The sequence below is a fragment of the Polypterus senegalus genome, chromosome 10 (assembly GCF_016835505.1).
Source record: "Polypterus senegalus isolate Bchr_013 chromosome 10, ASM1683550v1, whole genome shotgun sequence".
Taxonomy (NCBI): domain Eukaryota; kingdom Metazoa; phylum Chordata; class Cladistia; order Polypteriformes; family Polypteridae; genus Polypterus; species Polypterus senegalus.
Genome location: NC_053163.1, coordinates 76,149,515 through 76,163,403, shown reverse-complemented (window position 1 = coordinate 76,163,403; position 13,889 = coordinate 76,149,515). Strand labels below are relative to the sequence as shown.

The window sequence follows — 13,889 nt, the reverse complement described above, 5'->3', positions numbered from 1 at the left end:
ATGCAGGTTAAGTATAAATTTTGCATAAAGGTTACAAAATGTTTCTTTGCAGAAAGAATAATAGACATGTGTAATAATAGTGATGAGTGAAAAATTGAATTTCAGGCAAAACATGGCATTTTGCTTTGCAACAAAATTCACAAAAGAAATGGTGTTTGGCTTCCAGCAAAGTTCATGCCATTGACACAAAAAGGAAGGCATTTACAGTAGTTTCACTCTAGAAGCATTTATATGCATTAATTCTGCATTTCTAGTATTTAAATAAACATCTGTACTAAAAAAAATAATCACCAGTCTCATATCACGTGTAGACATTTTTTTGAACCGCCTGTTAGCACGATCTCCCACTTTGTGCTTGATGATGACAGTCTTGGCAATCACAATCCTAAAGATGCATCAGAGACAGAGAAGAAACTCAAAGTTCCTAGTTGATGGTCCAATTTACAAAGAATTTTTTACATGACTGTTTTCAATGAGTCATACAAATTGATTCACAAGCACAAACAAATCGATTCAGCAGATTGATGAAGATCATGTGTGATGGCGTCAGCGTGTTCTGTGTCACAGGAAGTTGTTTAAAGCACATGAGCAGGTACTGTCTATCTGATTCATGATTCTCGTTCACTTCACTTACGATTATTTTATCTAGAACTTTGTCACTAATGATTCTCTTCTTCATTATACAAGTGCATTACATGAACAACACATTTGTATTAGAACCTCTTAATTAATTGCTTTGTACAATTTGTTAGTAGAATTATTTTAAATAGAATATACTTATAGTATTAAACCTATTTATGCATGTCTCTTTGCACAGTTAACAAATTAGTTACACAAAATTTGACCTTATAAAAATATTTTTCTAATTTCTAACAGTTATTTGATTTCAACGTTAATGCACACCTTTTTATAGCTTATTGACAGCACCCAGAGCCGGTTAAGGCCCATATGAACACATACCTTACTGCGACCATCCCCAGATCCTACTGATGAATAAGAAAAACCAAATAAATCAATGGATCCATTCACATAAAGGTGTAGGGTGAAAGAAGTGAATTAGTAAAGTGCATTGAAATGCCCATCATTATAAACTCCATAGTACTTGTAGTGTGCAGATCCTCAACCGCCTATGCAGGAATCAAGGAACAAGAAAGAGCATTTGCAAAGTAACAACAGTAATGTGCACGGTAGTGTGTTTTGGTGTGTCTTCATTTGGAAAATTTGCAGAGAGTCATAGTTTCAAAAATAAACTATGTGCTTCCCTGCAGTGTCATGAATAAAAGAATTTATCTGACAGGTGTGATACAGATTACATACATTATGTAGCTGTGGAAAAGAACAAAAGTAAACACAGAGGTGTGAATGAGACTTTACTTCAAGAACAACTTTGAACCCCATCAAAAATTTTAATAACTTTTGCATTTCACAATTTACTGTGAAATTAATTTTAGTATCAGTTTCGTGAAACTTTCTACAACTCAAAACTTGCCAGTTTCATTCATCACTAGTAACAATTTACATGTAGTAGTGTTTCTAGACTCAGTGAATGAAGGGAGTAGGTGCTGATGCTGTGTTGGACAAATATGCTGTGTGTTAGTCAAATCGTTTCTTAAATGTCCACTTTAAGTAACGACAAATCTTATTTTATTTATAACAACCCTTTTAGTGTTTCACTCTCAAATTCTTTTCCATAGGGTTTGTTTGATAAGATTTTATTTTAATACTTGGTGACATGATGGTTAAGTGTTTAGGGATGCTGTGCCATCGCTCATTTTATTTTCATGTGTTTACATGTGTTTTTCCTGGATATTTTCTTTTTCTTTTTCTCACCTTTGACAGAAATGCCTGACAGGTTAGCTGCTTTTTATAAATGAGTTTGCTGTGAGTAGGTGAGTGAGAGTCGTTGTGTGTATGACACTGTCCTGAAATAGATGTCTTTATTTCCTGTTTTGTGCTTAGTGCTACCATCAAAGGCTTCAAGGGTTTCCTTTTTTAAAACATTCTGTGGATCCTAGTGTAAAAATATGCATACGCCAAAAAAACTCATTTAAAAATCCCGTAAACAATTTACTTTTTATAAATCACAACCATCTTATAAATGTGTGTATGTGAATGCCCTTATAACCTCACCCAATTGCCACCCTGAAACAACCAAATATGGACTATGCTAATCAGTCTCCTACATATGCAATCACGATGTGGCAGATCTTTATTGGCTGGTTGTGCAGCCTCTCACCTGACGCATCTAGACATTGCCAGCTGCATTTGAGGAGTCCCATGGTGCACTTCACAACTGAGTAGGTAAGAGCATGCATAGCATTATAGCACCTGTCCTCTGTGCTCTGGGGTTGGGGAAGGGCGTATAGAGCCAGTGTCTGAGGGGGTAGCCACTGTCATTTGAGACTTGTAATCACATGATTGCTGTTACAATGAATGATATAATCATTATGAAAAACTGAGGGTTCAGCCAGTTACCATACCTACAAGAAAGTCATCTGCCACTGCTACTTCACCTCAAAATAAATGAATCATGGGTTTTCCCAGACCACAGAGCCACAATGTTTGTCAGTCTCATTTTGACATCAACAGGTGACTGGTTATGGTTAATAAAAGCAGCATCATTCTTGCCAGGTGTCCTTTTTGCAATATGAGTTCATTGAATTGCTCTGATTACATTAGCAAAAATTGAAAAATGTAAATTGCCTATTCATGTTGGCCTGTAGATAGAAAGATAGATACTTTATTAATCCCAAGGGGAAATTCACAAATTCACAAATAGACCCACATGATACAAAAACTGAATATTGTACCTCATTAGTTTGCTTCCAGCATGCAGGAATGAGGAAGCTGAAGCTTAATTGAAATATTCCTGACCTGTTGCTCAGACAGCCAACCATTGTTAGCACCCGGATATGAACTAATACAGTCCAATTTCAGGCCGTCTATCTTTCTAATTCTGGTCCCACTTCAGCACATCATTCCAAGAGAGTGGCTTTTAGGAGCCTAAATTGGCTCATATTCTTGTCATCATCACAGGCAAAAATAAAAAGCCTACCAGTCTTTAAAAACTCATTTCTTTCAAATGTGATTGCTTGCATAGTCTACAAGTAGTGTCAACTGTGTTAAAACTTCAGGCTATGAATAGGCTGTAGGGGATGAGATCTGTAGCTTTCTGTATGCAGGGAGTGAATCACTTAACTTCAGTGTCACACATGCACATTGGAGTGTCACCTTCTGGACTTCTCAGAGGTAAGCAACACCACCCCAGAACACTAGGGGACACAATCACTGACTCTTGTCTCAGCTCTGAGAAGATGACCACAGAGGGCAACTGATTCTGCCCCTTTATGGTCCATGAGCTATAAAATCAGGGTGCACCCACATTGAAGCGCTTCATTTGAGAGATGAGCCATCTGCCTTTCTCTCTAGAGCTTTCTAACTGCAGTCAATGGCTTAGCATAGCTTTTTGTTCCTTATTGTTCCGTCGTGTGCCTGTTATTTTGATTCTACTTGTTATTTCGCTTGAATAAGGTAACCAGGCTGGCAACCCAGCATTTCATTTGGACACTATTGACAACAAATGATGGCATTTGTTTGTAATTCTGGGAAGTGAAAAGAGATAGCTGATACAAACTGTGGAAAAACCCAAGGAAGTTCTTGCATAAATGCAAGACCTCATACAGCATTTGCCATTTTCAGGCAACAAAAACAGAGTCTGTTTAATTGAGTTTAATGTTTGTCACGTCAAAGCGCATTTTAGTAACTGCCTGGTGATATGAATTATTATACTGTACATGTGAGTCATCATTTAGCTGGTTTGGCTGCATTTCCCTACTTTATCAAAGGTATAATCACATCCCAGTTTCTCCAAAATGTTTCAGAGAGATGGGTTAGGGGTGCCATAAATTTACTGAAATTCCCTCATCACCCTTTGCATACATACATTTCAGGCATCTAACCCTAAGTTTTATAAATCTTTATGACCCTGAAACAGAAAAGACGTGACAAAAAAAATAAACTCAGGAAGTAGATTTATAACAGCAATGCTCATGTTGCTTAATGGATGTGTCTTTGAAAGTGAGAGTGGCTAAAATATTCAGCATGTACCTCATAAGTACTGCTGTTGTATTCCAGTCCCCCTGATGAATTTCTATTTTCCTAATTGTCCTAATTTTTTGCACCTTCATTATTTCTTTAGGATTTTATTTATTTTGTGTTTACATTGTTAATAGCAACAAAGGAGCATGTACTTGAATAGGAACATACACACACATTCACATACAGTGTAGTATAAATGAAGCAGCAAATGGTGACCTGTTGTGCAGCTGCTCTGACATATTGTAAAAAACAGACAGGCTCCTTTGGTTAAGCTGACTTGCTCTGCTGCGTTGGCCATACCTCGAGAGGCCACAAATTACCCAGGGAACAGGCATGCAGAAAACAACATCCATCTCTGTTCACTGCCCACTACTGATACTCCTGGGGTTTATGAACATCTGTATCAACAACAGACTGTGACATCCATTGCTGTTCACCTAGCGTCTCTAAAAAATAACCAAGAAGAGCCCAACAGGCCCCTGGTGTGCTACACTGCACAGCACACATCTTGTTTTTGAACTTGTGCATTACAATGAGTTACCGAAATAGCACTGGAGTGTCTTTGTAAAATGGTTGCCTGTTCATACATTCAAGCAGAGATGACAAAAACTGACAGCAGCTGTCTTTAAGCTGACCTCATGCAACAAGTGCCTGTTGTATGAAGCAAGTCAGAGTGAGAAGTGTAAGGATTTCACATTAATTGCAGCAAATGTTATTTCAGTGACAAAAATAAGTTAGAAAAATAATACCTTCCGAAAAAGCTGTTTTGAAACTGCCTTGTGATATCATTATAAACAACTGTACTTACCACAAAATGTATACTGCAGTACCTCCAATCTAAGAGATTCAGACATCTCAGACAGAGAGGCAGAAAGAAAAGGAAATGTAGAAAGTAAGACTTGTAAGTAAGAGAAGGAAGCAGCAGGGCAAGGTGCTATTTTACCGAACCTCACTAGCTGCGAATCATTTCAAAGCATACTGCCTGCAGAAAAAGCTGCCATAGCAGTGGGTTTCTTTTTGGCTGCTTGCCACCTGCATGAATAAAATATTCATGCAGCAGTAGAGGAAAAAGTGCATAGTAATCCTTTGCAATGAGCTTGTGTGGCATGAAATCCATCCATTTTTTATTTATACTGATCAGAGTCAATGGGAGCCCAGCGCCAGTCTGGAGCGTAGTGTGCATGAAGCCGGAGCTTCCAAATTATCCATGCCAGAAGAGAGATATAACCAACCATTAATGCATTGTGGTGTCAATTAATATAGCCATTTATTTATTATTATATAAGACAGGTCATGGAGACATTGGGAGACCATGAAAGTGTGTACGTCATCCACAAATAAGACCTTAGACTGCTTTGCAGATCAATAAGAATTAAATGTGAATACACTGGTCACATGGATGTATATGCCCATGATTTGTCAGCACAGTGAACTCATTTCTACAGGAGTGTATTCTTAGAGCAAGTGCTCAGTTAGATCTACTTTATAGCCAAATGTGTTAACCCTAAGACACATCCCTCCATTATTGGACCTGCTTAATCCAGGCCAGGGCCAGTGGGACTAAAATCTGTTTTGGCAGCTTTGGGGATGGAAGGAAACCTTGCTGCATGGAACGCTAGTTCATCATTGGGTGTGTTTACACACACACCCACCCACACTGACTCATTTGGGCCAAATTTAGAGTAACCAAATAATTTAATATGCACATCTTTAATATTAAAGAAGAATCCAGAGTACCAGGAGAAAAAAATGATGACAAAGAGCAGAACATATAAACTCCACAAAGGCAATGACTCTGCTAGAAATCAAACTTGGGTCTCAAAAACCCTGCGGCAACAGCAGTGTGTCAGTGTGTCTCCTGACATTGTACTAACCATCCATCTATTTTCAGACAGCAGTAAAAGCAGTAATATAAGGTATGGTCAGTGGATTGACACCATCAACATTGACTCAGGAATGAATATAAAAGATCTAAAAGAAGCTAGTCTTAAAACGTCAGTCATGATTAAATGAATAGTCAAACTTTCTAAGCCCCTTAATTCATATCATGGTCAGAGCTGCTCCTAGTAGAACTGGGCATGACCACTACGGTATAGAAGCTGACAGCCCAAATGAGTTTTGCAGTGTGTTAGTGGTCAATGTCCAGGATGCTTACCCATCACTAATGTGTTCACTTGACCCTCTAGTAGTTTGTAACCGAGATGATCACAGCGGCAAGTGAGAGCACCAACCAGGTTTAATTGTCCAAAGTGAAATGTTTATGTTTATTAAATCAAAATCCAAACCATAAAGTGCAGTGAAGATAACAATAACTATGGTCAATAAATCATACAATAAAAAAATCAGTGCACAATATGTAGGTTAAAATGAATAATACTTTAAAATGAAACAGTCCAAGGCATTAGGTTAGGCTCATCAGCAAGTCTGACACAACCCTATGTCTCTCCGTCTCCCCAGCTCACCCAAGCAGGACTACCAGGCTGGCAATGACGTCAACAGCTGCGGTCACTTTCTCCCAACTTCCGTCATGCCTACCCTTATTGGCATCAGTTGAGCCAGCCCTTACACTCTGCCCATGTTTCCTGGATCCATGGGAGGGTCAGTGCAAGTCCCCACTCCTATACAACTGTTCAGCAGGGACACTCCCCCAGAGTGCTCCCTTACGGGGCCCGACCACTCTACTGCCTCCTCACCACCACACTTACTCACTCCTCCAATATTGAATTGTTGTTTCTTCTGGTACTGTCCTCCTCGGACTCACTTTTTAAATGTTGACATGCATAAGTGTTTAATTACACACTCTGGCGTGCTATGAGGAAACTGGCCGAAACCATACGCATCTGCATGTGCTTTTCTAAAAATCCGAGCCACCACCAACTTCTAATAATGACTCAGTGTTACTGATTAGGCTAAGAAATGCAAACGCCGGAGGACTAGAACCAGATCAGTTAAGTCTCAGTTCTTCTTCCTGCACACTGGTAGAAGTTCCAGGATTTGGAGAAGCCATTCTGTCTATTGTTGTCAACACAAGGTGACTGTAACAAAAATGATGTGGGATGATTTTTGAAGGCATGAATGTTGTTGCTAGTCAGGTGTACAATTTCATTTTTAGCAGGATAATGCAACAGTGTGCTGGGATTATTACAGAGGCATTACAAATCTGTAGCTAAATATCTGTGGGAAGAGTTGGAAAGAGGTATTCAGAAAATTAATCTAACACCATCTGTCCATGCTGAGAGCCCATCACAGAGCCCACTCATGGAGACACCTACACCCATTCATACAGGGCCAATTTACAGTTTCCAGTCAACCTCAACCACATGCCTTTGGGGTGGAAGCAAAGCCGGGAAAAAAATCAGTGCAGACAAAATTTAAAGAAATAGGATTTATTGTCATCCCAAAAATGATAGTACAGTAGGTGTGCAGCAGAGTAGAGTAGAGTGCATAATGAAAATGGCTGACTTTAAAAGCATCACTGACAAGTAATAGGTCTAATTCAGGGGGCGATTTTGACAGTTTGTGTCAAGAAGGATCTATACGATAGACAGTTGTAAGGTGAATTACACTGCAGCTGAAGGAATAGTGAATGTGGCCTAAGGTTAATTGGTAATGCTATGGTTTTAAAGGCTTGGTATTGTGCATCTTATTCCTCATTGCCACGGAGCACATGCTTCTGTTAAATAGCTGTAATTGACTTACAGATGAACTAAAAATATATTGGTTGACTTCCCTTCATTATCTGAAAATCTTATTGTGAGATTCTGTCACCAGTGCTGCCTCCAGCTGTCAAAGAGAAGTTTTCAGATGGAATATTATGGAAGCATTTGTTCAGTTTGGCTTAGAAGAATTTGATCTTTCAATGCACCGAACTCACTCAAATGCTAAAAGTTGTGTTCTGTCTTTATAAACTTTTCAATACCCTGATCAATCTTTTAGCCTTACATTCTTAATTTATGCCTTCCAACAAGCATTTTAATAACAAGTGCACATATATTATGTTAATAGTAGTGTGACTGCTGTCTCTATACTTTAGAAAAACATGTAATTTTTTGCAGAAAAAGCATATTGGTGAATGGTCTCCTACTGTACCTGTATAACATCCATTAATAGAAGATATATTCTGAATTACTCTAACCACATGGGAAATGCAGTAGGTGTTTCTCTAGGGTAGGTTATAGCAGAGGCTGGTTTTGGAACTGCCTTTAGTCGTGTTTCTTTTTTCATGTTACAATGTGTGGTATTTGTACTGTATAAGGTGTAAGTGTAAGCAAAGGACAGCAGGAGTATGGCTTCCTTCTCCTTCACTCCTGTTACAAATCCTCTGGAGTAACTTGGCTTCCTACAATATATTATCTGTTTGTTACTGCTTCCCTTGCATACACTTTGCATGTTAATATCTCATATTTATTTATTTTAATTTATTATAGATGCACAGTAATTTTATTTACTGCTTTATTTTTTCATTTCCTTAAATTTACATTTACAATGCTTTTATCCAAAGCAACTTACAAAAGAGGTGAACATACTCAAGTAACATCAGTCTAGGCACAGTTTAAGGAAAAATGTAACAGGAGAATGTTAGAAAATTGATTTGCATGAGTGGAAAGATCAAAACAATGTATAAGCTAGTTACAATTCCTAGATTTACAAAACCTAACAGCTGTCACTTAGAAATTCACCAGACAAGAGTGTCTTCAAACACTTCTTGAACATTAAGGGACTCACAGTTTTGAATGGAGGTGGCCAGCTCTTCCCACCAGACAGGAGCTACACATGATAAGAGTCTGGACTGTTAGGTAATTGGTGTGTGTGCTGTGTCACTGTAACATTTTTTGTATTCCCTCTGCATATTCAATGTTTCTGCCCCAGTGGCATTAGCAACAAGCATATTTCATTGCACTCTAAAGCAATAGTGACAACGAAATAAACCAAACTGATTTAAGCACAAACGTAGTAGTACAGCATATTGCATCATACAGTCGATAAATTGCACTCTCACGATCCACACTTCACCTTCTTTTTAATTTACTCATAAAATATGGTACACACTAGTTAGTGAGAAATTAGAGAGGGTACAATAAAATGCTAAAACATCTGGGATAGCCTTCACCTAAAACTAAATGTCTGCAATATACATTCCCTTTCTTTCTGCAGACCGACCTTCTTGTGCCAGTCATGTGCTGCTGAAACTCTTCAGGATATCATGAAGTCAACATTTTTCATACTGGCACATGTGTTGCCCCTAAGCAATGTCTCTCCAGCAGATTCACCACACTGTATTTAGATGTCTTTCCCACTCTGCTTTCTTATAGACACCATAATCCCCAGCATCCTTCCTAGAGCAGGTGTTCCATGCTAAAACCTTCACATTGAAGGACTGGTGTTAATGTTGCTTACATAGAGGCAACCTGAACAGTTTGTTCTCTGGATGTAATTATGGATATGACCCTTTCTTTGGTTCATCTTAAGGGTTTATTAATCACTGTACCACCTCTAGACTTTGATGCCACGCTGTTTTTGCTTTACTGTCTTGGAGGTTTCAAAAGTGCATTGTTCTAAACTTCCATCAAAGTAAGGTGAGCTCTTTTAAGCAGTAATATTTGGTATCTAGTTAGCTTAGCAAGTAATGAGGCAAATATTTGTAGATTTTTACAAATTAATGTCATGGTATGCAATGCTTTCAGAAACTGACCTCTCTATTAATATCCTAGGCAAGTAGTGGACTTCAGCTATTCATTATTTGTGTGCTTCATCAGCCTATACTCAACATGCTACAAATAATTTTAAAGCTATACATCATAGACATATTTCTAGAAAAAAATATCCACAATATATCAAAGACTAGCTCAAATGACTGATGCCATGAGGCTTCAGCCTTGCTAAGTCCTATGTTTAAGAAGAGTCCTAAATTACTTCCATTTTGGGGAAGATATTTGTTTTCTGTCAGGTAATATTGAATTTCAAATAAGTCCTAATTCTATTATTGCAGGATTCAGAGTACCATTAGATGATATTAGACCATCTAGCAAAACATTTATGGTATTCTATCCTATCCTATACTTCATTGTTATCAAGCCGACTCATTTTCTTTTGAGAAGCATAATGCACTCTCCACACCCTCCGTGGGAAAGTGACATGTTATATTATCATACATTATATTTTCTTTGGGACGGCATGGTGGCGCAGTGGTAGCGCTGCCTCGCAGTTAGGAGACTAGTGTTCGCTTTCCTGCGTGGAGTTTGCATGTTCTCCCTGTGTCTGCGTGGGTTTCTTCCGGGTGCTCCAGGTTCCTCCCACAGTCCAAAGACATGCAGGTTAAGTGCATTGGCGATCCTAAAATTGTCCCTAGTGTGTGCTTCTTGTGTGGGTTTGTGTGCCCTGCGGTGGGCTGGCACCCTGCCTGAGGCTTGTTTCCTGCCTTGTGCCCTGTGTTGGCTGGGATTGGGTCCACCAGACCCCCGTGACCCTGTATTTAGGATATAGTGGGTTGGATAATGGATGAATGGATGAATATTTTCTTTGCATGGAACAGCGCATAGTTTATTCAGAATATGTAAAGAACTTACCAATGTTATCCCATAAGTGTACTTTTGTGTTTGATAGCTGGAGTTTTAATTACTTTGAGGCGCTATGATGTAATGAACTTTTTTGATATTAAATGGCTGTCTGTACTGCTGGGTAAGGATGGGGTTTCTGTGGTGATTGTGATTGATGTACTGTAGCTTAAATGTTTGATTGATCTTTTATAATAAAATAAAAAAGTAGTATTCAACTTCTAGAACTAACCATATATGCACTCTATTATTGTGTTTATTAGCTTTAATGGTTCGGTGGTCAATAAAGTTCAATATGTGTTCAAAATCTAAAACATCAGAAAATACGCAATAGCCAACTTCTGGTGTGAAAATGTGTAACTGGAGTCTGTGGCAAAATCGTGTCAACAAACAGACATTTCTTATATAAATGCAGGTAATCCTAATGCCTGTTTTATTTTTCTTGCCCCTAACAGAGAGAGAATGGTGTTGAACTGGACCACAGGCTGGATGAAAGAGGGATCTGCTGCCAGTACTGCCGACAGGGAGTTCGCTTCTGCCAGAGATACTTCGAGCCCCTCAGAGGCTACATGCCTTACCCATACTACTACCAGGGGGGCAGAGTTATCTGCAGAATTATCATGCCATGCAATTGGTGGATAGCCCGTATGCTGGGAAGGGTCTGAGTGGCAGCCATTGCTTGATCTCTGCCTTTTATTGTACTGTAGCTTTAAGAACGAAGAGAGCCTGTGCTATTGCTCCAGAGCACACCAAGGCTGCCGTCTTTTCAGTAATTCCTCAGCGTGTTCTTAATTTTTAGCTCCTGCTTTTTAATGAGTATTTTAATTTCCCTTCCTTTCTCTGTTTTTCAAGGCATTTTAATGCAATATATTTCAGTTTCGCCTGAATGTCACAGAATGGTAAAAAAACGTTTCCGCCAGTTTCTGTGGGTTTATTTACATATGTTTTTCTTTGCTTCAGGCTCAACTAAGTTTTAATTTGGGGAACCAGTAAATCTGTGATAGGCATTTTTTCTTTCTTTCTTTCTTTCTTTCTTTTTTTATTCAGATGAATGATAAAATTCTGTCAGCAAATCCACTTTAGTGGTTAGATATGCAACAGAAACCTACTGGGAAACATCTGCTACATTTCCTCAGTTTCAGTTAACATTGTCAGTACAATAGTCAAGCACTTCACACCATTACACAGAGTATAAAGCACATCCAACAAAACGCCTCACTGCAAAGCCATTACAACCAAAGAAAAGCTAACAATGGACTAAGTGTTCACAGCAGTGGCAAACAGTGGCCTTGCAGTTGTACAGAAAGATGAGAAAACACAACAGAGGTTAGATAAATGTGTATGTAAATTCATAATATCAACAGGAGCTGGCACCCTGTCCAGGCCTGCTTCATGTCTAACACCAAGGGGCTGGGGTAGTCTTTGGCCCCCCTCTGTCCTGAGATGGCTCACTAATGGAGGAATGAATATCAGTCAGATAACTCTTTTAGAGTCCAAGGCACATTTTGTGTGTTACCTACAATTAAATTTGCTTTATTCATTGTATCACGTAGAGGTGAAGTAGCGGCCCTACACACAGATCCAGCATCAAATTCTGTGCTGTTGTTTGCTTGGGGTTTGCTTTGCATGTTCTTTCCACCTCTGTATGAGATTGCATTTGTGTACCCCAATTCTTTTATTGCAGGATTTAGAGTAACATTAGATGGTATTAGACCATCTAGCAACACATTCATGGTATCCCCTATATTTCATTGTTAGCACACCAACTCATTTTGTTTTGAGAATCATAATGCACCTTCCACAACTGCGTGGGAAAGTGACATGTTACGTATATTATCATACATCATATCTTCTTTGCATGGAACAGTGCATAGTTTATTTAGAATATGCAAAGAATTTACTAATGTTATTCCATAACTGTACTTTTCTGTTTGATATATGATGTTTTAATTAACATGAGGTGCTATGACATAATAGAGTTTTTGATATTAAACGGCTGTGTGTGTGAGACTGCAATTGTGTACTCCGTTTTTTTCTCCCACATTCCCACAGTTGTGCATTTTTCAAATCGGCTTGCGAGGGTGGATTGTCATGGGCTCACAGCTTGTCCAGGGATTGTTCCAGCCTTGTACCTTATTCTGTCAAAATGGGATCCAGCCTCTAGTGGCCCTAAATTGTTTTAAGCAAGTGTGAGAATTTTATATTATAATGTGTATTTGGAAGTGTTCACATTGACTAGAAAATTGGATTAGGCTGTGCAAACACCCCCCTCTACTTGATTAAAGACTATAGATTCAGCATTCATAAGAAAGGATCCTTTCACTTCCTGCGTCATTTAAAAAAAGAAACAAAATACGGCTAGCGGTCAACTCATTAGCCACATTTCAAATTAAATGTCATGAAAACCAGAATAACCTATAGATGTTCAGGTGCAAGGCTTTGATGCACCTGCTGTAAGGCTTTACCTGCTTAATAAAAATACTACTTATAATAATAAATAATAATAATAATAATAATGGGCTATTCTACCTTTGGCTTAATGATCTTGACTATGTATACTCTTTTAATTATATCCCCTTGATGATTTCTAATTGAGTCTAATTAGACTTGTATGGCATTTTAATTGGACTGTCACTTTCCTACTATATAATGACAGAAGTATTGTGTTGCCTTGGTGTGCTCTCTTCAAGCATCTTCATTCTGCTCTCCCATTACACACTGTTATGTCCTTTTCTTTTGTAGAAAATCCCACATCTCTCTTGGTTTTTTTTTTGCTAGTGTAGTGTTTTTCCGAACATTTTTTGCATGCATTGTTCATTTATATACTTTTCTTTTTATAAGGCTAGCTTTATATCTTGTGTTTTACACAATATATAATATTTTTTCAAATCTCTATTGCTCTCCGAGCCATGTTTTTCTTTTTTATGTCTTTTACAACACTTATTGCTTCCACAGACTGCTGAAATGTCAATGCCTGTCCATAACCATGGCTGCTTAGTGGCCTGTGTGGCCATTTCATTCTGTCTCAAGTCAGCAGTAGATTAAAGCCCCTTAAGGGAGGGAAAGCTGTAGAAAGAGAGAGAAAACACTTCAAAAAATATCAGTGTAGTGAATGGTTTTTAACAAAGAATCACACTTAATAGGGAGAGAATTGCATATGCAGAAATGGCAAAGGAACAACAGATCTGCACGTTTCTAACCGGCAGCAGAGTACTTTTTGACTTCCTCGCTGCAGCA

At 38.5% G+C, this 13,889-nt stretch overlaps 1 protein-coding gene across 1 annotated transcript in view; it reads left to right on the top strand.

The window, feature by feature from the left end:
* Positions 1 to 12,668, top strand: part of tnmd (tenomodulin) — a 444,267-nt gene extending 431,599 nt beyond the window's left edge. Inside the window, exon 7 of the mRNA XM_039766000.1 lies at positions 11,108 to 12,668. Within this exon, the coding sequence (XP_039621934.1) occupies positions 11,108 to 11,317 (210 nt within the window). The 3' untranslated portion in view covers positions 11,318 to 12,668. The remainder of the gene's footprint in view (positions 1 to 11,107) is intronic.
* Positions 12,669 to 13,889: the final 1,221 nt, after the last annotated feature.